Source organism: Penicillium expansum (assembly GCF_000769745.1).
Source record: "Penicillium expansum strain MD-8 chromosome Unknown contig338, whole genome shotgun sequence".
Lineage (NCBI taxonomy): Eukaryota > Fungi > Ascomycota > Eurotiomycetes > Eurotiales > Aspergillaceae > Penicillium > Penicillium expansum.
The window spans coordinates 107,685-134,338 of NW_015971464.1; the positions used below are offsets into that span (position 1 = coordinate 107,685).

At 47.9% G+C, this 26,654-nt stretch overlaps 9 protein-coding genes across 9 annotated transcripts; 4 read left to right on the forward strand and 5 right to left on the reverse strand.

The window, feature by feature from the left end:
* Positions 1 to 1,545: 1,545 nt before the first annotated feature.
* PEX2_096310 (uncharacterized protein) lies at positions 1,546 to 2,649 on the reverse strand (the record flags this gene model as incomplete). The annotated part of the gene is made up of 1 exon (XM_016746901.1): positions 1,546 to 2,649. The coding sequence occupies one exon, from the start codon at positions 2,647 to 2,649 to the stop codon at positions 1,546 to 1,548; it is 1,104 nt and encodes a 367-aa protein (XP_016594095.1).
* Positions 2,650 to 3,698: 1,049 nt separating this feature from the next.
* glfB (uncharacterized protein) lies at positions 3,699 to 5,075 on the reverse strand (the record flags this gene model as incomplete). Its single annotated transcript, XM_016746902.1, has 4 exons — positions 3,699 to 4,067; positions 4,131 to 4,762; positions 4,818 to 4,885; positions 4,948 to 5,075. 4 exons carry the CDS (start codon positions 5,073 to 5,075, stop codon positions 3,699 to 3,701), a joined length of 1,197 nt encoding a protein of 398 aa, XP_016594096.1.
* Positions 5,076 to 7,655: 2,580 nt separating this feature from the next.
* Positions 7,656 to 9,446, forward strand: PEX2_096330 (protoporphyrinogen/coproporphyrinogen oxidase; the record flags this gene model as incomplete). The annotated part of the gene is made up of 5 exons (XM_016746903.1): positions 7,656 to 7,672; positions 7,726 to 7,795; positions 7,902 to 7,982; positions 8,035 to 8,385; positions 8,442 to 9,446. The coding sequence occupies 5 exons, from the start codon at positions 7,656 to 7,658 to the stop codon at positions 9,444 to 9,446; spliced, it is 1,524 nt and encodes a 507-aa protein (XP_016594097.1).
* A 1,469-nt stretch (positions 9,447 to 10,915) lies between these two features.
* PEX2_096340 (uncharacterized protein) lies at positions 10,916 to 11,722 on the reverse strand (the record flags this gene model as incomplete). The annotated part of the gene is made up of 2 exons (XM_016746904.1): positions 10,916 to 11,190; positions 11,251 to 11,722. 2 exons carry the CDS (start codon positions 11,720 to 11,722, stop codon positions 10,916 to 10,918), a joined length of 747 nt encoding a protein of 248 aa, XP_016594098.1.
* A 629-nt stretch (positions 11,723 to 12,351) lies between these two features.
* PEX2_096350 (PDPK1 family serine/threonine-protein kinase) lies at positions 12,352 to 14,871 on the forward strand (the record flags this gene model as incomplete). The annotated part of the gene is made up of 1 exon (XM_016746905.1): positions 12,352 to 14,871. The coding sequence occupies one exon, from the start codon at positions 12,352 to 12,354 to the stop codon at positions 14,869 to 14,871; it is 2,520 nt and encodes an 839-aa protein (XP_016594099.1).
* A 1,116-nt stretch (positions 14,872 to 15,987) lies between these two features.
* Positions 15,988 to 18,323, reverse strand: PEX2_096360 (Zn(II)2Cys6 transcription factor; the record flags this gene model as incomplete). Its single annotated transcript, XM_016746906.1, has 4 exons — positions 15,988 to 16,795; positions 16,846 to 17,359; positions 17,412 to 17,965; positions 18,145 to 18,323. 4 exons carry the CDS (start codon positions 18,321 to 18,323, stop codon positions 15,988 to 15,990), a joined length of 2,055 nt encoding a protein of 684 aa, XP_016594100.1.
* Positions 18,324 to 18,375: 52 nt separating this feature from the next.
* Positions 18,376 to 18,758, forward strand: PEX2_096370 (uncharacterized protein; the record flags this gene model as incomplete). Its single annotated transcript, XM_016746907.1, has 4 exons — positions 18,376 to 18,381; positions 18,432 to 18,449; positions 18,509 to 18,623; positions 18,676 to 18,758. The coding sequence occupies 4 exons, from the start codon at positions 18,376 to 18,378 to the stop codon at positions 18,756 to 18,758; spliced, it is 222 nt and encodes a 73-aa protein (XP_016594101.1).
* Positions 18,759 to 19,280: 522 nt separating this feature from the next.
* Positions 19,281 to 20,894, reverse strand: PEX2_096380 (uncharacterized protein; the record flags this gene model as incomplete). The annotated part of the gene is made up of 3 exons (XM_016746908.1): positions 19,281 to 19,733; positions 20,338 to 20,710; positions 20,776 to 20,894. 3 exons carry the CDS (start codon positions 20,892 to 20,894, stop codon positions 19,281 to 19,283), a joined length of 945 nt encoding a protein of 314 aa, XP_016594102.1.
* Positions 20,895 to 22,927: 2,033 nt separating this feature from the next.
* Positions 22,928 to 23,743, forward strand: midA (putative cell wall protein; the record flags this gene model as incomplete). The annotated part of the gene is made up of 1 exon (XM_016746909.1): positions 22,928 to 23,743. One exon carries the CDS (start codon positions 22,928 to 22,930, stop codon positions 23,741 to 23,743), a length of 816 nt encoding a protein of 271 aa, XP_016594103.1.
* Between the last annotated feature and the right edge of the window lie 2,911 nt (positions 23,744 to 26,654).

Genomic DNA, 26,654 nt, shown 5'->3' on the forward strand with positions numbered 1-26,654 from the left:
TGATTGAAACTAGAGAAAACAAATCCCAATAACAAGTTATAGCAATATTAGAACGTCATTTCTGAACATTAGGGAGATATTAGAGGCAAGATCTCATAAAGCAGATAAAGTCAAACGTTTCAGCGAGGCAATGATACATCGCATACAAAATCAGCTGTAATAATATCGGCATAGCCGACGGTACTCCGACGGGGAGAGATAGTTATACTGGCCATACGTCTAACGACAAATCCAACCATCACAAATATCGAGTATCTGCGTGCGTGTTTTACTCCAGCCATTAAGAACACGAGCCCGAATATTGAACAAACGGATCATCGTCAAAGGAACAGAATCTAGTTCATTTCCTTTCCCGCAGCCAACCCCCCCATTGAATTCCAACCATTCTAGGAGTTCTAGATATCCTAGGTTCGTAAGAGCAAAAGAGGGAAATTAGACGACGCTTCGACTTATATCAAAATGGAATGAGAAAGTAGTAGTGCAAATATAATACGTCCGAATTTTACGTGGACACAATGGTGATTCTCGTGTGTGGGAAACCCATTGTAGAATTACCATCACACAGGTTATGATATGTGTATGGGCATCTCTGAATTATAAATATCCTACTTGATGGTATATATATATTTCCTAGCTCTATGGTTCTACTACCTATAGTACACCTGGGCAGGATATGTTGCTTACTTATTGCTGTATTCCACAGCTGAGCAGCAGTACTCATATTTTACTCTCCGATCACTCGGGCTTTCTATTTTGATGACAATTAAACATTCATCGGCTAGCCTACGAATCGCTCAGTTCTTGGCTAGCTGGGTCTGGGGCTACAGCTATCTCATTGTGAAGCACAACGTTCCGTTGGATATCACAAAGATGCCTGTTGTCAATCCCTCGACACCAGGTAAACTCGCGCATAGACGTAATGAAATCAATATTTGACCTACTTAGCCATTTCTTCTGTGTCTTCAATGCTCATGTCTACTCACATGTTTATGTCAAATGCATCTAAGAGAAACGCTAAAGTAGATCCCAAACTCAAGAGCTAGTGCCTTTTGTGGGCACTCTTTTCAAAGTAACGAGGTAGGATGCCTTCAAAGTGGTTGTAGACCGTACCCCGTGCCCAGTGAAGCTACATTATCCCAAACCCCAGAATGATTTGAATCTTTTGATTTAATGAAATAGATAGTCGTAGATAAATAACGTTCGTCAAAAGCATGTGAATACTTGAAGAACTCCCAGATTACGACGCCGGCCTTTTCCCATAAAAAAGAGGAAAGCAAACCACCCAAACCCATGAAAAGCCTCCCCTGGGCGAGAACCGAATTGGGCGAAACTGGCTGACTGGGCCAGTCAGGCGCGTGAGTCTCATAACTAAATAAGCAATAGTGAAAAGAAAATTGAAAAACTGAGAAAAAGATGATAGAACAACCGAGGAAAAAAAAGTCCAAAATCGATCGTGCGGGTTGGCTGGACGTCGAGTCATGACGGCGGGTCGGATCGGTCGGATCGGACGGGATTGAAGGCAATCGAACGCCTTTTTCGAAGAAGTTACGAGTCGATCTCCATTCCCATTTCCGCGCCTCCGCTCAGTTCGTCGAGGCTTGATGCTTGCGGGTTGTTGGATAGGGCTTGTTGAAGAAGTGGCACGCTAGTGTCCATAGCGTTGAAGGAAATTGGTTGTGTGTTCGGTCGGTCTGCAGCTCCCAGAAGAGCAACACCCTCGAATATGATGGGGGAGCTACGAAGATTTTGCAGGCAGGCTTCCCAGGAGGAGGCAACAAGCTGGCCTTGAGTGAGGTCTTCGCTGAAGAGATAGAAGGCAGGCGATGATCCAGATGTTGGAGTGGCAGCCACAAGATAGGCGTTCAGAGCACGGCTTTTCATGAGCATCTGAGAGTCGTGCAAGTAGGCCGAGTATTGGTTGTCGATATACTTGGTCCAGCCACGAACAGCAGGAGCCATGTCACCGTCGGTGTTGACACGCTGCCAGCCAATACCTAGGAGACGAGTGGCATCATCTACTAGAGGCTCGGCGGGTGGGGCAGGGCCCGCATTGAGAGTGCGATGCTGATCGTTGGAGCTAGGGTCGTCTAAGCGTTGGCGGATCGAGGACAGCGCAATATCATCCAGACCCGGTGCGGATGTATCAAGGCGCTGAGACTTGCGGCTTACTTCTGTAGCATCGGAAAGCAGCGCATTTGACCGCGAGGAAACAGGTGCAGTGGTAGCCTGTTGCGCCTCAGACTCTTGTTCGTACCATGTGCCGGTCTGGCTCTCGGCAGAGATCGCAAGGCCAGTCTGTGGGTTTAAAAGAACCATGCCTTCTCCATAGATGGGCTGGACTTTGGATGCTGGCGCCGCCTGGTGTCCTGGGGGCACGGTGGGAGCAACGGCCTCTTCAAAAGTGGCCTCATCACGGGACCTTTTGCGGGAAGGCTTTGGAACCGCAGGGGTTGACGAGAAATTGAAGCTCGAGGGGATAGACTGCGCAGAGATATTGTTGGCAAATGCAGTGCTAGGGCTCGCCGGATAGCCGTTGAAGCCTCCTGAGGAGTCGAGGAAAGAGGACTGAGAGGAGAACCGAGCGAAGGCGTGTTCCCGGGGAGGAGAGAGGACCGTAGCTGGGCCGTCCGAGAGGCGGTTAAGAATCATTGGACACATTGTCGCTCGAAATTGTCTTGAATTTAAGACAGGGGGAACTGTTCTGTTAGATTAGGTGAGCAAGACACAATAAGCTTCAACCACCTGTAGAGAGACGGAAGTAAGACTGAGAGGTAAAAGGTGGAAGAGGTTTCGGCCAAAAAAGTAAGAAGAATGTAGATAGAGAGGATGAAAGGTGGGATTGAAAGAAAAAATGAAGAATTGGGAGGAGAAAAATGGGGGGAAATGGGAGAAAAAGGAACAAAGTAGAGCGAAGTAAGAGGGTAAGAGCGTAAGACAGGAAAGAACGATCTGAAGAAGTGGATGAATCGATGCGCGAAATGCGGAGGTACCGAGCCAAACGGTAACATACCACCAAAAAGCAGCTATCCGATCGACCATAACGGTATTGATACATGCGCTATTAACGGGTACCATTGGCCTATGCAGCCAAGACGTCTCGGGTGGAGTCAAGTTGGATGGGTCCAGCCCAGAGGCGATTGGCCTATGAGGACGGACTTCCGGCCCGTAATAATTACATCACGTGATACCGATGGATCACGTGTAAATAGAATAGAGGAGATCACGTGATATGATGTCATGTCAGTTTCAAGTCTATTGGGATACTATAAAGACACGGATGGTGAAAGAAACAACATAGAGACCACAATACCAGGTCCAAAGCAAACCGACACCAGAGCTCGTGCAAGTATAATCAACGTTCGTAGAAAAAAAAAAAAAAAAAGTACACCGCCAGCAACAACACCTTCATGTCACTGTATACATCACAGAAATGTGGCTGAAAAAAAAAGATTGGTAATAAAACAGCCAAAAACGAGTCCCCTCGTGTTCCATTGCATCGTAGGGGCCCATAAAGGAAAAGGCATGAGCGGCAGTCTCTGTGTGTTACCAAGAGACAGAAAGGAACGGATACCGCTACACTCGCGCTCTCATTCCGGCCGACGCAATCCGATAACGGATATTGTGGCTTCGAACACTGGGCCGAGTTTTCTGCGTTCCGATTTATAGGAGACAAAAGGCTTAGGATTTATTAAGTGCATTTAAGCATTACCAGCAGTGGCACCACCGAGGTAGCCCTTGACACGGTCGACGGAGCCATTGGCGTAACTGGGAGCCATAGAGCCAACAAAAAGGAAGAAAATAAGAACGGCAGCTCCGAAGACGACGAACTTGCGCTGCGCAGGGCGGTTGTTACCATACTCAGCCCAGGCACGGCCGGCGGAGGAAGTGTACTCGCGCATCTTGTCACCGCCAAGCTTGTACCAGACAAGACCCATCAGAGCAATGGAGTAGCCGAAGAATTGAAGGCCAGTGACAGGAGTCTGCCAGAGGAACATGGAGGCAGCGACCAGCAGGATATCCTTGAGGACACCACACAGAGTCATGACCAGGGAAGAGGTCTTGCCAATCTGTAGAGGGAGTTAGTAATCTTCCCTTGGGATGAAGGTCCGGAATTATCAAGTGCGACTTACCAGGAAAACGACCGAGACGTTGAGGAGGAAAGCCACAACGGCGTTGAGAACCAGAAGCCAGATACCAACGGAGTAGACATGGTCCATGGTAACGTGGGGGAATTCCAAGAACAGAGCAACGACACCGTTCATGACAGCACAGATGGGGGCGAAGTAGTACAGAGAAACCATGGGGTCCATCTTGAAGTCGGCGGAGCTGAGCAGACCCTGCACCATGACCAGACGAGTGGCCTCGAAAATGATACCACCAATCTGGAAGAGGAAACCAACCATGTTGAACTTGATCTCACCGAAGGAAGCAATGACCACACCAACCACAATGATGGAGACGTTGGCCAGAACCTTCATGTTGGCCGGGGCCATACCCATACCCCAAGTTGCGAGGAGAACAGCCACGGGGGTGGTGGCCTTGAGCATTTGGATGAAGGCAACGCTGAGGTAGAGGTAGGTCATGTTACCGCAAATCAAGCTCAGACTGAACATTATACCGATGGGGACGATAGCGCGGAGGTAGACACGGCCGGTCATCTTGACTTTCTTGCGGCCGTCAAGGACAGTAGTAGTGCGAGCGAGGATTTGGGTCATGATGGTAGCGAAGGACAAGTGCCATGTTGTGAGGATGATGGGGAAACCTATTCACGTGTGTTAGTGCCAGTTTCCTCGCATTGTATCTCCGACCTGACTTACGGAAGTTGGCATAGTCGAGGAGGTACTTGTTGAATAGGATAACAGTGGAACTCAAAGTGATCCATGTACTATGAAGATATCAGCGATTCTGTCCGATTTGTATTTGTCTGTTTCCTTGGATGTTGCTCACGTCACATAGACCGCGGGGTGGAATGTAATGCTGGGCTGCTCTGTTTTCTCCGCTGCGGGGTTGACAGTGGGTAGAGACTGTTCCCGGGGAGTCTCGCCAGAGGCGCGGACCTTCTCGCCGTCGCTCATTGTAAAGGTTTGAGATTGATCGGATAAGAATCGCTTAAATTCGAAAGGTCGGGGCCGGGACAGGCTTCCTTGACTAAATGCGGAGGAAGCCACGGAGAAAAGTGGGCAAGGATAAGGGAAATTAAAAGGCAATGATCACTAAAATGCGGAGGTTAACGAGTGTGACAGGACCAAGCAAATAGCGATAAATAAAAACGAGCGTAGATGAAGAAATGATGATGAAGGTAGAAGGGATGGAATGGGGGTACGTACCTCGGAAGTAATTTTTTTTTCGGCACCAAACATTAAGTTCAAGAGGGTTTTGAAAGGGAAATTAAGAGAAGAAAACGTAGTGATGGTAAATGAAAATAGACCAAAAGTCAGACACCAAAACAGCACAGGAACAGGAGCAGGAGCAGCTGTAAGAAGGAGATCCACTCGCCGCAAACAGAAAGTCAGAGGAGAGGTTGTACTCAGTATGTACGTTTGTACGTTTGTACGTATAAATGCTGGAAATCGAGTATGTGAATTACCGTTACATCCGTTACATCTCTGCTAAGGCCACCTGTACACTTTCACTTATGCTCTTCATCGTTTATCCGGTCTCTTACGTAGTGGATTTCGTTTGTATACCGGTTATACTAGAACCAATACCATTTATACATAGTACTTTACTAGCCTCCAGATGTCTTTAATTTTAATTTTTGAGAAAGGCTGGCCACAACGTCCATGGGTTTGCTCGTGGCGAGAAGTCTCCCCTTTTCCCCTTTATATTCACCAATAATATCAACCTAGTCATGGATCCACTATTCCTAATCAACACTCTTATCCTTAATTTCAATCAGATTTCAATCGGATTTCAATCATGTTCCAATCCTAACACATATCGATATCTATCGAGGTACATCTAATATTGACGAAAACATCAGCACTATCGGAATGTCCTAAATGAACTGGTTTGAAATAGACAAAACCGAAACAACGCAGATCCAAATTAATAGTAGGGCATTACGCAAGCAGCTGTTAGCCAAGGTCCACAAGAACCCGCGTTCAGTGACCCTCTGGTCCATCCGGTCCCTTACGGAGTGGAGAATGCGGCGATCCGCCCTCTGAAGGCCGTGTCTGACGCAATCAGGGGACCTTCCAGCCCCCCACAAGTACAATGTGCTTGGACCAGTGATGGTGGGGGTGAAAGACCCCTAAGCTTTTGGTATTGACGGGAGTAGATGTTTCAAGAGGCAATTGGCACATGTTCTTTAGTCATTCGAGAAGTTTTTCCTTCAAGGGGCGATCAATGACAAGATCGGTTGTTTGTCCCAAGAGATCCTCGCTGTATTACTCTCTTGGGAGTGACAATCAGTGGAACCAGATGCCAATGCACTGAAGTTTCGCAAATCCCGCTCTCCTCAAGACCGCCAGATGAGAGACGATCAACTCTGCGGATGTTGCTCCGGGAGGGCTTGAGGTGTTTCCCTTTAGGATAGTCCTATTAGATTGGTTATTTGATGCATGTGATACACATGCACACTGTATATACGATGTCCGTACGGAGTACGGAGTAAACAACTGGGAATCGATAGATGAAACTTGAATCACCATCTCTAACAATCTGTGGAAGATAGCCTCATCTGTACCCAAAATCACCTTTGATGGAGGTCCATACAAACTACCGAAACAGTATTGCGGTACTAATTTAACCATAGCCAACAATGTGCCAATGCCTACATCGGTGGCGTTTTTAGCCTGACTACATTGGATCGAGATTCAATGGTTGCCCCTATCCATATCGCCCCTTTTTCCCTCTCCAAGTTTTTTTTTTTTTTTTTTTTTAATTCTTCTAGAATAATGTTCCGAGATTGGGATTGATATGATAACGGGCATTCCAGAGGGAGGACCCTGAATGTTTATCCAATACCCGCCAAGGGAATTCTAATATCAACTTACCCGCATGCGAAAGGTGAATGCATATTTCATGCACTCTAGGCCCCTGCTTTTGGAGGTATCATGATAAGCTCAAACCCAATAACGGCTTTACACCGAATGTGATATGTTAAGTTTTGACCAGGGTTTTTTTATTACGGTGTGATGAGATGAGATTGCCTTACGCGTTCCTCTTACTCCATGTAGAGAGTAGGGAGTACTGGTCTCTAAAAGAGCACTGCCTCCCCCTGAGTAGATTATTGTAATTGCAATTGAGCTTGTCAATATGATAGGAGGACCTACTTCGAGGTTTGATAAAAGAAAATTTAATATAAATCTCAAAAATCAAAAATCAAAAGGAAATTAATGTCGAAATAAAAAGCAAAATAATAACAAAGAACCAATATCAATACGAATCAGTAAAGCTGAAACAGGCACGTCGTCTCCACCGGATCCGTTTAACCCACAAAACCAGGTGCGTCTAGATACCCTTAGCTTGGTTGGTCACGTTGTCCTCCCACTTCCCCTTCTTCTTTGGTTCCTCCGCTTCCTTGCCCTTTATTATCCCTCCATTCCCCCTCTGAATATTCTGCAGATTCCTGCAGCTGTGCTTCTATGCTGAACGTCGCCCGCAAGACATTCAAACGAGTCCCCAGCTTTCAGGACCTCCTACAAGGCAGAATGACCCACCCCGACATGTAAGGCCTAGCTCATTCACCCATGTCTGCCATCTCTAACAATTGCTTTACAGTTCTGTTGACGTTCTCGTCATTGGTGCTGGCCCAACTGGTTTGGGTGCCGCCAAGCGTTTGAACCAGATTGTAAGTCTTGTTTCCCTGAATATTTACTGTGTCGGAGAGGGGCACATGTAAACAAAAAAAAAGGGGGAGGGGTATTTGGGAATCAAGAATCTAATTGAATATACAGAATGGCCCCTCATGGATGATTATCGACTCAAACGAGACCCCTGGTGGTTTGGCTTCCACTGATGTTACCCCCGAAGGTTTCGTAAGTTGCGACTTGGTTTCAATTGCGTCCTCACCGCTAACCTGGCACACAGCTGTACGATGTCGGCGGCCACGTTATTTTCTCCCACTACAAGTACTTCGATGACTGCATCAACGAGGCCCTCCCCAAGGAGGCGGATTGGTACACCCACGAGCGTATCTCCTACGTTCGCTGCCAGGAGCAATGGGTTCCTTACCCCTTCCAAAACAACATCTCCATGCTGCCCAAGGAGGAGCAGGTGAAGTGCATTGACGGCATGATCGATGCTGCTCTTGAGGCCCGTGTCTCCAACACCAAGCCCAAGGATTTCGATGAGTGGATCGTCCGCATGATGGGTACTGGTATTGCCGACCTCTTCATGAGACCCTACAACTACAAGGTCTGGGCCGTTCCCACCACCAAGGTAAGTTTGATTTGTTTTCCATGGGATTGAAAATAATACTAATCAATTATGTTTAGATGCAATGCGCTTGGCTCGGTGAGCGTGTCGCTGCCCCCAACGTCAAGGCCGTGACTACCAACGTCATCCTCAACAAGACCGCCGGTAACTGGGGTCCCAATGCTACCTTCCGTTTCCCCGCCCGCGATGGTACTGGTGGTATCTGGATTGCTGTTGCCGACACTCTCCCCAAGGAGAACACCCGCTACGGACCCAACAACAAGGTCGAGAAGGTCAACGCCTACAACAAGACCGTCACCCTCGCCGATGGCACCACCATTGGTTACGGAAAGCTGGTCTCCACCATGGCCGTCGACTACCTCGCCGAGGCTATGAACGACGCCGAGCTCATCCCCCTCACCAAGCAGCTCTTCTACTCCTCCACCCACGTTATCGGTGTTGGTATCCGTGGTGCCCGTCCCGACCGCATCGGCGACAAGTGCTGGCTGTACTTCCCCGAGGATGACTGCCCATTCTACCGTGCCACCATCTTCTCCAACTACTCCCCCCACAACCAGCCCGAAGCCTCCAAGAAGCTGCCTACCCTTCAGCTCGCTGACGGCTCCAAGCCTAAGAGCACCGAGGCTCAGGAAGGTCCCTACTGGTCCGTCATGTTGGAGGTTTCCGAATCTTCCATGAAGCCCGTCAACCACGAGACTCTCCTTGCCGAATCTATCCAGGGTCTCGTCAACACCCAGATGCTCCAGCCCGGTGATGAGATTGTCTCCACCTACCACCGCCGCTTCGACCACGGTTACCCTACCCCCACCCTGGAGCGTGAGGGTGCCCTCACTCAGATTCTTCCCAAGCTCCAAGAGAAGGGTATCTGGTCCCGTGGCCGCTTCGGCAGCTGGCGTTACGAGGTCGGCAACCAGGACCACTCCTTCATGCTCGGTGTCGAGGCTGTTGACAACATTGTCAACGGTGCCGTTGAGTTGACCCTCAACTACCCCGACTTTGTCAACGGTCGCCAGAACACCGAGCGCCGCTTGGTCGACGGTGCCCAGGCTTTCGCCAAGAAGTAGTAGATAATTCCCCCTTATTTCTTTTTAACGTGCCCCACCATTCTTGTCTGAAGTGAAGGATTCTTTTTTTTTTTCCTCTCTCCATTTTTTGATCCAATTGAAACGAGCTCATACCGTCATGGAAACACTATACACGTGAGAGCATTTGAAGCGGCATCTGGAAGACGATCGATCTTTGTTGGCGTTTCATCTTGTTACTTAACACCATCCAACCCTCTTCACCTTATCATCTACCTATTCCCTCTTCCATTAGCCGAGAGCCGGGACTTGCTTTTGATACACTTTATTAGACTGCCTTGATATGTGCGATTGCTCATTTTTAATTCATTCAGTTGAAGAACCTCATTCCCTTTCCAAGTAGAATGCATTGGCCTTCTCTGAAACCAACAGCCACGTGACTTATCCACGTGACCAATGGCACTGTGCAGCCTCAGGCCCCTCCCCAGAAGTTCTAAAAATCAAAAAATCCAGCCAAGTTCATTCGAAGGACAACCTTGGAAATATCCAAGCTAAGCCCTATGTGGGCAGAGTGTTTCGTGGCATTTCCCATCCAACCTTGACACCCCACCAATACCATTGCCCCCCTCAGAGTTACACTCGCCACAATGCAGATCACCAACCAGACAATCGCTAATACACACCACAAGAGCCTCTCTATCTGAGCCATGTCCATCCATGAACCTAGAAACCCAAACCCCCCTGAATTGCAAACCCCTGGATTCAACATGATCAGTCTACTAGCAAACGCCATCCACACACGGAAGTTTTCCGGAACACAAAGCATTCAAGGTTATTCTACGCGGTGGCGTAGTGGATCCGCACGGAGAACGCGGGCACCATGAGCCAGTCGTATCGAGGATCGAAACATGTACAATCTAAACGGTATGTTGTATGCAATGCAAGCCAAAGAAAATTCCGAGTAAGCCATGTCAGCAATGCCGAGTGACGTAGGCAGCGGATTCCAGCGTTCTCACGGTGAGATGTGTCAATGGTTAAAAGGCACTGCCTAGGCCGCGTCAGATCTGGAGGCAGCCAGGTTCCTCTCCACTGAACTATTGATAGATTTGGGTTGCCGATATCGTTGTTTCAGATGTGAATTGTTTACTGACATTCTAGATTGCTTCTTTTGCATTTTAACTTGAGACATTGTAGTCTGGACCAAGGCTTGAGGGTTTATTTTTGGGTTTTCCGCTTATGCGTTAGGCTGGTTCTATATCTCATATTGGGGGTTAAATATTATTTCATACTTCCATTTCCCCGTATGATCGACCATGGGGTCTTGGGGCGAGAAACATCATACCATAAATATACAGAAACAAAGTCGACTGGGTCAATGTCTTTGAAGGCCACTGGTATCGGTATCAATAGAAACCCCGCTGAGACAGCTCATAGTGGACTCGAAGAGAAGAGGCCAAACCGCTAGCACAAAGCCACCAATTTCAAGCATCCACGATATCTTGATATCGCTCTTAGATGGCGATTTTGGTGTGAGAGCCACCGTCCTCGGCAACGCTATTGGTCGCGCTAGCAGGCGAAAATGCCCCCTCGGCCAAGACTGCCTCGTAAGACATAGTGGACGCTAAGGTTAGGTCCCGGGGTGGGACGCTTGCGGTGGCCGGACTTGACGACACACCACACGACAAGAATGAAACCTGCGGCGTCGAGGCTGGCGAATCAATGGACATGGGTGTATATATAGCATCTGTGTGGCTTGGCCGGTGGTTTTCTCCGCGACAATCTCGATCTGCCCGGGGATTGGATTGTTAGATAGAGCCGGTATTTCAATTTTGGGACTTCGACATACCTGTTTCTTCGGGAGGGGCCTTGCCGCTATGGAGTTCAGGTTCCTGCGGCGACAGAGCAAATTTCACCGTCAGTCGCGGTGGGTCAACAGACCGGTCAGCTTGCGATTGTATTCCAGTGGAAATTGTCAATTGTAACGAGGACTGTTGGTTTGGGTTTGGGGATTTGAGGCATGACTTCGTCACGGAAGTGTGTGGAATTGCATTTGTGAAAGCATAGCTCCTCTCTCTTGGGGAAGTAGGCTCAAAACATGAGGTTCCTTCTTGACTCAGGCCTGTGGCATCAATTTCCACATCAGATTCTGTAGAGGTACAGTAGCCGAGGGAAGGATCCATTGTTTCATCACAGCTCTCATCTTCTAGGTGCAGCTGCTCGAATTCGATACTCAGGGTATGACGGATATAGATCCGCTGAAGGTGAGATTCAACATCACCTTCCTCCAGGGCAATGATGGTTGGGGGCCGTCTGATCATGTTTTCCGGGATGAAGTATTATCAGTTGCACAGAGAGCTCTGGAGGTCCCGTATATAGAAACATCGCGTCTTAGAGGAAGTCGCGGTATCTTCACAATTTAAGAAACCTCGACCAGGATATGTGGCCGAGATTATATTGGAAGAATGATTAATCTCTATAATAGTAAGTCAGTAATTCAGTAGGTCAGTAAATGCCAGTATAAATCTGTACAATATAACTGTATTCTGTCCACTCGAAACTGGACAAATCAGATATACCCATTCCATCTCACCACTCCAAGGGATTAAAATAACACGCATGTGTATTCTTTTTGCACTCTGAGTCTCTCTCTCTTTTTCTCTGTCTCTAATTCTCTAGGAAATACCCTGAAGGAAATATTAATAGTCAAGTCAGGCTCAGCCCCTCGACACTAGACCTAATTTCTACGGAGCCTCCTGTTGATCCTTTCCCCCTCTCTCCAACGTCGACTCTCTCACTCACTCACACCTCTATATTTTCCCCCAACTCTTCATCGGATCATGCATCCGCTGCGTTTCCGATAGCCTGTCTTTCGTTGACTTTTCGACCTTCCTTCCCCTAAAGCCCTCCGGCATATCTTCGGTCGCGGCCAAATCACAAAATCTCCGCCATGAACGGGGATCTCAGCCTGTCCCAGACTCTGGGAGGGCTTCGGATAGCCAATCCAGACGATTCGCCTCTCCCAACGGAGGATGCGACCGCTGGGTCAACAGGCTCCAGTCCGTTCGGACGGCCGGACGGTTCGGTATCAACACAACAAAATCCCGCACATGACGAACACCCCTCTGCCTTTCCTCCTGCACCCGTCGAAGTCCCTATGACAGAGGATCGTCAGACCTCATTCCTTCAAGCCTCCCCCGAGATACCACCATTGCAATCAGGCACATACCAGCCGTACTCGGCTCCACCCCTCTCAACACCTCCGAATCCCAACCGACCCCTTTCCTCCGTATACCTGAATGGCTCAGCAACCTCGGTCCTCCCCCGTGATAACACATATCGTATTCGAACCGATTCCGGTGCTTCATCCCAGTCGGGGTCTCAGGCGCGGTTAGATACACGAGGAGGATCGTCGGCATTACATGCCGGTGTTCTTGCGCGCGACAACTCCCACAGCGATCGATCCTACCGGACTGCGCAGATCCCGGGCAACGGCCCGGCGGTGATGCGGCAGTCGTCTCGAGCACAAGCAAGAGGTGGCGGCGCGTCTCAGATGCCCCGAACGTCTTACATGGCAGAAAACGGCCCAATGGCGAGTAGCGAGGAATGGCAAGACCGTGGTGCTGCGGTCTCTGTGAGGCAGGAGGTTGATGCCAATGGCCAAACTGTGTCTCGTTATATCAAGAAGGGCGTTCGAGACTTTTCGTTTGGGAATACTCTCGGCGAAGGTTCCTACAGTACGGTCGTCTTTGCAACGGACCGACAGACTTTGAAGGAATACGCGATTAAAATCCTTGACAAACGACACATTATCAAGGAGAGAAAAGTTAAATACGTAAACATCGAGAAGGACACACTCAACCGCCTGACCGACCACCCGGGTATTGTGCGGCTATATTACACTTTCCAGGATGAACAGTCGCTATATTTCGTGCTGGACCTGTGCAAAGGGGGAGAATTGCTCGGTGTTCTCAAACGGATGACCACGTTTGATGAGGAGTGTACAAGATTCTACAGCGCCCAGATTCTTGACACGATAGACTACATGCACAAGCGAGGCGTCATCCACCGCGACCTGAAGCCGGAAAATGTGTTACTCGACAGCGGGATGCATGTCAAGATCACTGATTTCGGAACGGCAAAGATTCTCAAGACTCCACGAGCTGACCCCAGTTCAAATGGCATTCTTCCTCTTGACTCGGCCGAGCTTACACAGGAAGAGCGGGCAAGCTCCTTCGTTGGCACTGCGGAGTATGTCAGTCCCGAGTTGTTGACCGACAAAAATGCATGCAAAGCCAGTGACCTCTGGGCTTTTGGCTGCATCATCTACCAGCTTTTGGCCGGTCGTCCACCATTCAAGGCTGGAAACGAGTACCAGACCTTCCAGAAAATTGTGGCACTTGACTACGAGTTCCCAATTGGATTTCCTACTGTTGCGCGTGATCTTGTCGAACGTCTTCTCGTGCTAGAGCCTGCACGGCGTCTTCAGATCGAACACATCAAAAACCATGAATTCTTTAACGGCATCACATGGGGCTCAGATCTATGGCAACAGAAAGCGCCCCGCTTGAAGGCCTATGTACCCCCCGCACGAGACCCTATCAAGCTCAATGACAGTAAAAATGGGGAGAGTCAGCCTCCAGTCATCTCCACTGCACCCTCGAACGCAGCAAATGCCAGTTCCCGCCACCTTCCACGAGTAGTAACTGAGCTACCCCCGCCGAGTCAGCTCGATATTGAATGGTCACCGGTACTAAGCAAATCCAACGAGCGAATCTTGAAATTGGGTAATTTGGTTGTTTTATCTTCCGCTGCCTCACACAGTCCGACGTCCAAGAACAGCAGTGGCGAGCTTGAGGCACCCAGAAAGTTCTCCCGTTTCTTCTCGGGAAATACCACAAAGAAACGACAACGGTTGGTGATGGTCACATCATCCGGGCGAGTCATTCTGGCCGCGTCGGGTGGTGATGATAAGAAGATCAAGCTCGAGATTTCCCTGCTTGCTCCGGGGACAAGTTACAGAAGCACGACGGATTCTAAAGGAATTTCATCCTGGATTGTGGACACGGTATGGACTTCATCTTATCAGTTAAAGAACCCATCTAACGAAACCCCACAGAGAGAGAAACATTATGTTTTTGAGGATCCCAAGCCATCATCAAGCAACATCGGCGCCACTGCGGTCCAGGTACAAGAATGGCTGGACGCATTGGATAGGTCCCGGGAGATGGCATCACAGCAACAAAGTGCAGGCTTCTCTGACGATGCATTCCGTGACCTTTCCTCCGGTTTTCCTAGTCCTGCCAACACAATTGACCGCACCTCCGACATGCAAAAAGATGATCGCGGCCCACCATCATCGAGTCGGAATCACCTAGTGAAACAGCAGACCGGTGACACCGAGTCAACGAAAGGAAGGAAACGATTCAGCAAGCGTCATTCGAAGAATGGTCTTGCTGCGGTGTTCTAGTGACATTGAAGCAGCCCTATGCATCTTGCGATCCATCTATACACCCATGCTAAATTGCCTTTTTGGTGTTGTCGGTATCGAACCGACTTTCCTATACTACCTGCTGCCTTACCTCGCACCTCGCCATCTCATCTTTTGGATATGGACCTCCGCGTCCACCCATCTCCCCAGCTCTCTTGTTTCCATTTCCCTTCTATGCACGGGCATTCGCACAACTATGGGATCTCATCCCAGCATAACGGTCATCCTACCTTTTGCATATTCCAGTGACAAGCGTGTTATTCTGTTTGTTTCTGTTCTTGGGGAAACATGTTTCTTGCATTTAGATTTGGAAGGGAGCGCATACTTTGGTCTTTCATTGCCTGACTGCCTATTTCAGAATACCGATTTTCCTTCTTGTCGTTTGCTATGTCGTCCGCTGTTATATATCCCTGATTTTGGCCTGAAGCATCACAACATCGAGACCTTTTTTTCTTCTGTTGGACTCTTTTCACTTTTTTGCTCCCTGATCCTGGTAAGGTGTCAGGTTTTATTGAGGCTGACTTGGTGATTATCTTTGAAAAATATGAATTCAAGGCTGATTCGTCCACATCCTCATTTTCCTCCTCTTTCTCTTATATCTGTTTGTGCTTTTTTTTAGGGGCAAATTCGGACAAAAGAACACTTTCATTGTCATCATCCTTTTCATTGCGTCTATTGTCTTCTTTGACTTCCCTGCTTCCGTACAGTGGACCTTGGTTTGACCTCATCTTCATTGTGATTTTTTTCTACCCGCGGACTCTCTCCAAATTCCATCCTTTGCCTCTCCTAGTATACACTTGACCGTCTCTTTTTGCCTTGCTTTTCTTCCCCTCCCCCCTCCGCTCCAGGCCGAGAGATGATATACCCGATTTTCCTATTCGCAAATCATTATTCAACCGTCTCCCTACAATCGTTATATATCTTGAGATTCATAATGAAATACTGCGTGTCCCAAGCAAAGTGATTCAAACAATGTACTAATTGACTGTTATATATATATATATGTAGGTAGGTAGATACAAGTAGACATTAGTAGTAAAGGTGGGAGACCCGTCCACGGGTGGAAATCCATATATCTCCATTATTTTCCCCAGATTAAATGAACAACCAGTCGAGGCGCGTATGATCCAACTCCTCGATCCAGTCAAACTCAGGATCGTCATCATTACTGTCATAGCCCTGCTCACCGGAAACACTCTGACGCTCACTGCGCTTGAGATCCTGTTTCTGCCACATGAGACGCAGAACCCACGCAGCATTACGAACATTAACACTCGTCAGGGCTTCATAGAGCGAGCCGAGCTTCTCAAGAATAAGACTCCGCTGCGAAGGGCGACATTCCGCGCCAGCGATGAAGGTGGGCCAGATGAGGCATTTGAAGTGGGGGTCCGAATCGGGGATGAGGCAGATTTGCGTGATGAGGTTTGTGGCGATGAGTCTGTGGTCGAGTGGGAGGCGGACGTCTATCCAGGGGGGTGAGAAGCCTTCTCTGGCACGCGAGAGGACGCGGCTTGTGTAGAGGTAGACGGCATCTTGATAGGAGGTTGCAAGTGCGAGACGGTAGGTGAGGTTTGGGACAAAGAAGACATTTTGCATTTTTTGGCTCCAGGCTATTGGGTCAAAGTTGCGGATTCCTTGCAGGAGGCTGGCGAATGAGTCTAGGGTCAGGGGTTGGCCGGGTTGTATTGGGGTTGGCAGCGCTGTTGGTTGGGGAGTTATGGAGGCGACTTCGGAGTCTGGATACCAGAGAGCGTGGATGAAGAAGATTACTTCAAGGAGATAAGCGGGACATCCGACCCACGAATTTTCTTCGAGGCGTTTGAGGATGTCTGGGCCCATAGATGAGTAGAAGGGCTTTGAGAGCGCACCTGGGCGAGCTAGCGTTGATCCCATGATTTCCATTCTGTATGGTCAGCAATGAGTTTTCGTTCTAAGCAGAGGCCCGAATCTTACATTAAACACCCGTCAAGAGCGAAGGCGTCCAGGTCGTCGAGAATTCCTTGTCCCGGACCATTTTCAGGTCGGTCCCTGAGAAGCTTCTTCGCGCCCTCGATATGATAACTCCAGGCCCCGCTGCCGGACTCGAATATATCTAAGAAGGCAAGCAAGACGATCGCAGCTAATGTCCTGCCGTCCTTCTGCATCGCGGGGTTATTGAGATCCATGGATAATTGGCGAAGGGCGCGCTGCTTGTACTCCAAGAAATGATGATATGCCTGGGAAGTGGGTTTTCGAGAACTTGCCGGCGCAACAACATCTTCAATCTCTTCCACTGACATTGATAGATTGCCCGGTGACCATGGTAGGACAGATGAGTCCGATTCTGATACAAGAGAGCAATGAAGAGCTCCAAGAGCAGCGATGCTGCTGGTGAGAACAGGAGAATGGCTGACCAGCGCAGTAAGATCTCGGAAGGGATTTTTGTGTTGGGAGTAAAGGGCAAAGTCGTTAACCATATATTGATTGTCTGACAAGTAATTGTTAGCGGGGTCACGGATAATTCATTTGGGAAGCCTCACAGTGATGTACGTAGTACCTTGAGAACTGGCTGAGATCTTTGAGCAGTGGATCTACCAGTCCCCATGGCGTCGGAGTGTAGTCGGCAGGAAGAGTGCCCCGAGGAACATGAACAACTGCGGTGTCCTGCTCCTCGGCTGAATTGACGCCCAAGGGGCCTAAGGGCGCAATCTCTCCCACAAATGTTGGATTTTCCACCTCAAAAACCCATCCATCGGTCTCCGGACTAGGCTGAGTCCCAGAGCTGTGCGATTCGGCATCAGACGAGGATTCGGCGATAGAGAAAAAGTTGAATCCGCTGCTCATAGGGGTTGAATCGTACGTCCCCGTAGCTGGGTGAGGCTTTGGCTTGCTAGGCGGTATTTCCACATCATCAAAGCTGCGGCCCATCATCTTTCCTCGACTGGCCACTCCACCCTTGACCCAAACAAGCGGTTTCTGGTACCCCAGACATTCTTTCCCCGCATCTCGACACTTCCGACAGGTGGGTTGGCCATTGTCGCATATAATGCGACGTCGTCGGCAGGTATAGCAACCTTTGGTCATTCTCTGTGCGCTAGTAGAGAGAAACGTAGTTTCTTGACTGGATAGCGAAGAACTGAGTCACTTGTGAAGTTTGTTCAGCGCCACTCGCCATCGTCGGTTATGGTCAGGATTCGAAAGCAGGATATTGCCAAAGCCACACGACCATTTCTAGTCGTTTAATACGTGACTCTGTTGAGAAATGTCATAAACCAAGTTGTAAATTCGTCATGCTCCACGATTTCGGGATAATTCAGGAAAGCTTCACTCGCGGGGCCCGCGGGGAGGATGACTAAGAAAATCTTCCGACCATCGAGACCCCCAGGGCTGTCTGTCCAGGATTCTTCCTCAATCTTCAACTTGCTCTTCCATATCAGCATTTGGAAACCCATGGTAGAATATTGAAAGAACTGCAAGATGGTTTTGAATCTCTTGTTCCGAAGTATGGAGGTAAGTGCTGTTGCTATCGCCACTCCGATCTTCACTAACACTGCCCTTAGGTCTGGCTCACCGTTCGAGTACGTCGCCCCAATGATATGCGTTTGCTTGAGCTTGTATTCTAATCCCATCCATACAGCTCCTTCGAAGTCCAATCTTCCATCGTATGGTGGGCCGAGTTCACCAGAAAATTCAACATATCAGGTACGGGGTGCCTCCGGAGGAGCAGGGAGGCACCAAACTCGAGGGACAAGGTATGCTTGGTATCCAGATTTGGAAATACTGTGTCTGACATTTTATGGTTAGATTTCCAGTACAAAAAATTCCTCAGCCATTTCAAGGAAGAGCTGAAGGACCAGATAAAGGGAAACCCGCGGAACAAATTTTAATACCCTAGCGCTTGTTTGATAAGGAAACTGATGATACCCACATTGAATACGAACATATTGTATGCTGTTTTCCCCCTTTTCGCAGATTTGGGCTATTACGTCTTGTTATCATTTTGGCGCTGTGTCGACACCGGGTATACATTGGGATGCACTTTCGCACTCCCTGGGATGCATCCCTTGTCTCTTCCGCAGAGTGAACTTCATTTGAATCATTGACTTGCCCCTTCTACTATTCCCAGCCGTTCATATATGCAGTCAGGCTGGGATCCAATAACTGGAGCATATATATCGAGTTTCGAGTACTCTCAAGAGTGCGCTGCGGGATTGTTACGGGATTCAAATTTGCTACATGTTCAATGAAGACCTGTCGAATTGCCATATTTGCATGTATGTATTGTTGCTAATCATACGCCACTGAATCAACCAGCAAAGCAGATTCTAGCTTGTCCATTTTTCTTTCAGAAAATAATATGGGAAAGATGTATCGCAAGGCTAGATATCCTCTTTTTGACTCTTAGGCTGCTAACAATGAGCTCGAGTTCGTTTCGAAAACCCATCTTCACATTCAGCCTCAAGTTGAGCTCTAACCCGAGCAATATCTCTCTCCGTAAGATTATTAATGGTCTCTATCACATCTGCATGCCCATCTGCACTGCTCGTTTTTGTATAGAATGACAAAGCCTTGGCATATTCCTCCGGTTCATTCACCCTGTATTCCAGTGCATCTACCTTAATAACATCAAGCACGGTCATATTATTTGGATCTTCGGCGATCTCATTCTCCAAATCGCCACTGATATGATAGCGTGCCCACACAGCATCAACGAACCTTCTATCACGTATGGCGTCGACGTATATGCTGGCCCAGGGCTCTATTACCAGCATTCCGGCATTCTTATTGAGAACATCTTGGATAGGGAGATCGAGGAATAGCTGCTCCGCTGGTTTGTTCTCTGGGATAGTTACACCCATGGCCTTGGATTTTATTAGCCTGGGCCATGCAAACAGTGCAAGTCGGAAGTGAAACTGAGGTCAAAATCACTTTTAGCTTTCTTGATTCAAAGGGGTTTAGATGGCATAGGCGAGGTACGGATATAGAGACAGGGCAAGGGGGGTCAATATGGGGAGGTCAAAGAAATCAAGTAAAACCGAACAAGGGTGTAATCCCTTGAGGTTCTCTGTCTATTAGGTCAGCCTGTTTAGGTCCACAGACATGTACCTCCCAAATAGGTAATGTCCACAGGTAATTCCCCGAGTGGCCCTGCGTAGTCTAACACGATGTCTCCAAAGCATTTCCAAGCACTTGAGAATATATAGAAAATATCTACCTCAATTGTTGTGACTGGTGAAACTTTACATTGCTATCGTACGAAAACCGCTACACAGATTATCAACTCGAGTATGAACAGAAAAATTATAATCCCAATGAATTCTATCACTACAAACTATTTTCACTGCCCTAACTTAACTCCCGAATACAATAACAAGCCGATCATGATGAAGCCGAACCCTTCCTCGGTCTTGGGATCACCTTCCGAGGAACTACATCTAATTGTCTTCTCATAACTCGACCTCGAACCATCTCGAGCAATTTCTTCACTCTAGTAAGAACACGTTGAAAGACAATTGCCCTGGCGGGCCTCCAGAATATCTTCAGTGTTTCCCGGGGGTTCGTCCGCATGAACATGACCTCAATCACCTGCAGCTTTTCGTGACTCGGGCTCTGACTCTGATCTGGCTTCTCTTTCTTTTGGATATTGGTGAATGCAACGAACTTGCGTCTACCAACGTGCTCGGTGTCTAGGTATTCCAGCTGGTTTTCGTTGCCGAAGAGCGTCAAGGAGAGCATCTTTCCAATAATCTCCAAATAACCTTCGTTTTCGTACTCATTGGAGGTATTGGAGTTAGAATTCATCATGTTTTTGATGTTCCTGATTGTTATATCAGACAGACTATTTCATGTTAGCATTCGTTGAAAAGTTAGATTGAAGTGCACATCATTTGGAGTGGTACTTACTGGACGACAACATATGTAATATCTAAGAAATTGTAATCCTTGAATTTGTTTTCGTGTTGGACCTCGAGGGCGGGAAGTGAGGCATTGATGACCTCAGGAGAAGAGCGTGTCTCGGCCATATTTTCTTTTGTAAATCTTGAGATGGTGGAATTTGGTTCTCGAAGGGTTGATCGGGTAAATTGAGTCTGTAATGGATTTGTGTTGCGTATGCTAAATTTTGAATATGCTGAGCGCGTTGAATGCTAAATGCTGAATGCTGAATGCTGAATGCTGAACGGAACTGGGTATTATGGAAGTTGTATGCAAGATTGTTGTCGAGGTTAAGTTGAAATGCTAGATAGGACGAAGAACAAGAACACATTTATATTCAGAGACCCTGAGAGGCCAAGGAAAGAACAAAGGAAGAAAGACTATATTTCTAGGGAATTAGATAAAGAAATCAGGCCTTGAAGCACATAAAGCAAGTCTCATTGCATAGCTATTATCGGAGATTTGCCCTTTGTCGCCCTTTGCGAGGGATCAAAGCAAGATCCAATTATAATTCCTCTGCTGAACTTCTATCTATGCAGTGCTGCAGTCCATAAGTAGAGGACCCGCTTCCATCGTCTCATCCCCTTTGTTGTCGATATTTCAAAATAGGAACATGACCGCCCCTCCTCTTGATATGCCAACCGAAGAGATGATTTTCATCTACAATTTTTGATAGGTCCCAGGTATATCGAATCGGCGGTGGCTTTTGCTAATCTTACAGAGGCAACATTGAATATCCGAACAATTTTGAGATTTTTGGAGACCCTCGTCACATCTCGCTAACTAGTACATACGAAATGTGATACCTTATTCCACTATTGAGATTAGAGCTACCTAGACGCGGAGAAAGTATGGGGGATGCGACGGATATAAGGAAAGTGGCCATGCAGGTGAGGCAGGGCACTCGGGTTGTATCGTGGAACAAGGGAAGACTCATCCTATAGGTATCAGGCTTCTGTTGAATAGTAATAAAGAGTAATACTTCATTGAACCAATTTGACTATACTCCGCACATACCTACGCAGTACTCCGTAGACGCGAAACATTAAAATTAACTGGTCAGTTGACACCTTTCAGAAGAGGAATCAATATATTACCGCTCATCTTGGCTATGATAGGAAAGCATCGATGAGAGACCTACAACATATATAGAATGCCTTCCACAGTGTGCATTCCCGAGATCTTCCCGACCTGAACAACATGTAAGCAGACCCTCAAAGGTTCAGAAGAGGCGGTATCCCCCGGAACAGAGGCTGGCTGTCAGTGGCACGCCACATGGACCAAATTGGGGCTAGGGGCAAAAGGAATCCAATTTTTAGGTCAAGTCCGGGTGTGTCGGCTTTATTATGAAACTCAGAGTTGAAAGGGGGGCGGCCAGGTACCCGAGGGATTAATGCTACATGACACAGCATGGAAGTCCCTGCAGACCAGGTGTTTTGTAGGAAGATGTCACCCATTCATTAGGCGACTTGTGGTGACAGCTGGGTAGCATTTATGCAAGATGTCATACGGCGGCTTAATGCCAATGCCAATAATATGGAAGATCAGAGGCAGATCATGGGAGATGTGCTAAATATGGAGCCGGAAGCGAGGGGTACGTCGTCACCCATGTTCAGCCCACATCTTCAGAGTTTGCCTCTTTCACTTCTAGGGTTATATAGGACTCGGTATGTAGGTCATTAACTCAGTTATTAGCTCACTGAATTCTCTATCAGAACCCCCTTTCTATATCTACCATTTCTATTCTACTCCGTACGTTGTAATTATTAATTTTAAAAACTCATCTTAAAATCTAAAAAAAAAACACTTTGTAAGCCCAATCGGGTCCCGAGGTCAAATGTCCAGGTGACCCACTCTAACGTGTTTTCTATTGAACCACTAGCCAATCAGAGTGGCAGTTGCCTCGGCGCGTGGGTTTAATCTGAAACTAGTGGGACCTAATCAGGGTTAGCGCCTTTCAAAGTTCGGGACAAACAACACTGCCCAAGGTTCGCCTTTTCGCTTTGACTCCTTTTTCGTTTTCCCTGCTTATTCTTCTTTATCTCTTGACTCTCAACTCTCGACTCTTGACTTTAAGGTCAAATTCTTTCGTTACTTTGTACTCACATTCGTTATCCTAACCATGCGTCTATCCAACCTCTCGCTTTTCATCCAGGCTCTGCTGGTGACTGCGGTCGCAGCCCAGAGTGCTGGTGTCTCCAACATCGTGACGGATGTAACAACTCAGACCACTTCATCCTCCTCTTCCGAAGCGCCCGAAACTACATCGACGACTTCATCATCATCTTCCACAACCTCTCAAGAGACGTCTACGGAACCCACTACCACTACCCAGCCTACTACCACCACCACGACTTCTTCCACCTCTACCGAGCCTACCACCACTGATTCTACTACCACCGAGGCTACCAGCGCAGCAGAGCCTTCCTCCACACCGGAGGCTACCGTCTCTTCGACCACTTCCAACACTCAGCCCACCGCCGCGTCAAGTGCTGATAGTGACAGCACCACTACATCCCAGAGCACTACTACCACCCAGACCCCGGTCGTGAAGACTATCACCTCCTACATGACCACCGATGGATCCACCATCGCCAACGTGGTGACCACCACGTCCACCCCCGTTTCCCAACCTTCTCTTAGCGGCGACAAGAGCTCCGGCTCTAGCGGTGTGTCTTCTTCGGACAAGAAGATCATCATCGGTGTCGTGGTGGGTGTCGGTGGTGCTATCCTCATCGGTGCTCTGGGCCTGGTCTTCTGGAGAATCCAGAAGAAGCGCAACGAGCAATACGGCGATGAGGACGATCTGATGGGCGGTACTGCTGTGGGCTCCGGTCCTCGCGAGAAGGCCCCCAGCCCATCTGGCAACACCCCCTTCAAGAACACACTAGACCAATACCACAACCCTGGTCCTGTCAACGCGGCATCTAACTTCTAAGCGTGCTGCCTTGACTCGACACTCGTCGAAGTGTAAATCTTGTACGATCTTCATGCTTTTCTCAGGCGCTATGGACAGGGTATGCGAACTCACGGTTGCGTTTTTCTTCGGTTGCAAAATTGCTTTTTTCTTTTCGGGCGTTTTCACACCCAATCTTTCCGTTCATTATAGATTGAATATCTGTGCATTCATTTGAGCGTTTTTTTTTACTTCGGCAACCACCACATTCCTTTTTTTCGTGATCGCGACTCTCGATCCCTGCGCGACTGACAAAAATACGGCACTACCTTTCCACCATGCCTGTTATCTACCTTTTGATTCCCCGTTATCTATGTGCTTAGTGTTCGCCTGTGGCGAACTCCATTGTGTCTTGATCAATATTCTATTCTTTTACCTTTTGCAGCATCAGACGTCACAGATTGTATAGTGTTGATAGATGCGTGCTGCAGAGGTACCTTTTATCTTGATCCGTTCTGATCTGTATGTATGTAATTCAAGGCAAATGAATCCAATCAGTGAAACCATCCATACTATTATACCTATGTACTTGATTTCCCTTGCTCTTGAGCATCCACAAGAAGCAACACGCTAGCCCTCCACTTTTAGATGACATGCTTCTAGAAAGAGCCACAGCTCTTTATCGTCTCTTCGTCCCTAGTCTTGGCCACCAGAACATGCGAGTCATGCATTATCTCGCTGCTCTACAAGCCAATGAATGACAGTGAACCATTGACATCGCACTAGAGTGCCCCTGAGGCTACAGCACTCTCAGTGCTCTGCACAAGGTATGACCTACACACTATCCCTGGCCCCGTCACTTCAAACCACGGAGCACACACTAGTATCACGAAACCAATAGACGACACAGGCAGTCAAACACTTAAGGACTGTAGAAATAGCACTAAGTTCCCTGTATCCGTACTGACGTGGCATACTAACTAAGCAATTTTGAACCTATGGTGCATAGCAACGTAGAAAACTTCCCCTCTATTTGAGGCCCTCTTAAATTGCCTAGTATGACTTCTATCATACTGGTCTCACCCAACCGAAATTTGCCGAAATTTCGCGCCGAGTCATTCAGTACTCCGTCCAGTGCGGCTATTATTCGTGTAAGTTGTGTGACAACCGATCAACAAATTCCGACTTGCTCCGATTGGCCAGCTCATCTGCTTCTCTGGCTGCGGTATTGCGCTGGATGCTTTCGCGTAGGTTTGAAATCATTTTGTTGATCTTTTGCTTGAGCCCATCCGTCTCTCCAGATGCACTGACTGATTAACTTGCTGAAATCCCCATCCGTGGCTGCATTGGTAATTTCTCCGAATGGCGAACCTGAGAAGTAAGATTATCGGCCATCGTGTTCACATTCTCAGTGATCTCTTCCCATCGGCACACTTAGGAAGAACGAGAAAGCTGCTTTCATCATCTCAAGTTGAACCTACCAATCCACCCTTCCAAAAGCATGTACGAGGGGCGGGCACGAGAGACGAGATCTACTATACCATAGTGACTTTTACATATGGTCTTTGATAGAAACTTATATTGAATATTATAAAATGGGTTGGTTACCCGTGACATTGGCGAGTTTCCACACCCATGGCTTCGGAACAGCACAGGTTATGATATGCAGTATATGGGATATAAGGAGTGATCAAACATTCAGCTCCAAAAAATAGACATCCGAGCCTGGCTGCCTTCTTAATCCTTGTGTTTGTATATAGCATACCTAACGTGAAGAATTTAGATCAAAGATTCAATCCGGCAGGAGAAAAGCAAGGTGTTTACCAAAGAACGAAAGGTGCTTCGCTAACTGTGTCTCATTTTTTCGACACAGTCGTGTTGGTCGATACAGGCTCGTCTACCAACAACCCCTTTTCCACTGCACACCGGTGGCAGTACAATTTCGGCCCCGGGTAAGATTTACAAGGCTTGATCTTGTTGCACGGGCCATTGCATCTCACACTGAACTCGCTCGATGTACTGGAGCATATAATCAGTATATGACACATGCTAAAGAAGGGATGAAAAGTTCAACATACTCGGTTGTCATTTTGATATTGGCAGATGAGGTCGGCGTCTTGATCTTCAAAGGTCTGTGATACTTTTTTGTATTTCGAAAGATGTAGAGCAAAACCCCAGGAGAAATTGGAGGCTTTATAAGATAATCTTTGCTTGCTCCTTTCCCTCTCAGCCTCCCTCAGCTCTCAAACCCCTCTTTTGTAGCTGAACCCCGGAAAGGTGCTCATAGAGCAGGTGATATCGAGATACATATGCATAAGGAAACTAAACTGCTTCTGGTGTGTAGTCCCGAGAATACGGCATCTTGTCGCTGACCACGTGGCTGTGTGGAAACACGACAGCATTGTTTGATATATGTACAGTATGTCGAGTCTTGGCCTTTCCATCACTGAGGAATCACCTCTACTTGCACACTATAAGATCTATTTGTTGGAAATGATTTTCCGTGATTGGTATTATGAGTTATGAGCCCGAAATCCAGAAATCTGTGTCCTTGTGTGCCCCAGTGCGTGGGTGTACATGGACCCCTACTTCCCTCGCACGCAACAGCTTCACTTTTCTTTTTCTTCTCAACCCCGCCCGCAACTCACACATAAGGCAAACATTGCTGCACCTAACCTGGAAAGCTATGTCATGTATTCTGCCGCTCCCTGTTCCTCGTGGGACTCGCCGACTTCTGCGGCACTGCCACTGCCATCATCCCTCCCCCATAAGTCGACAACTAAAAGGCAAAACACGTTATTGAAAGTTCCGTTGCACGATGTGCAAGGCTATGAGCAGATCCACGCTTTGCTCGAGCAATGTTGAGATTCCCCAGTGAAGTGAAGGGTAAACCCAGGGTCTCCGCAGTTGTCGCGCCAACCGAGTTAGCCGCAGGTGCCGCATTCTTCTGAGG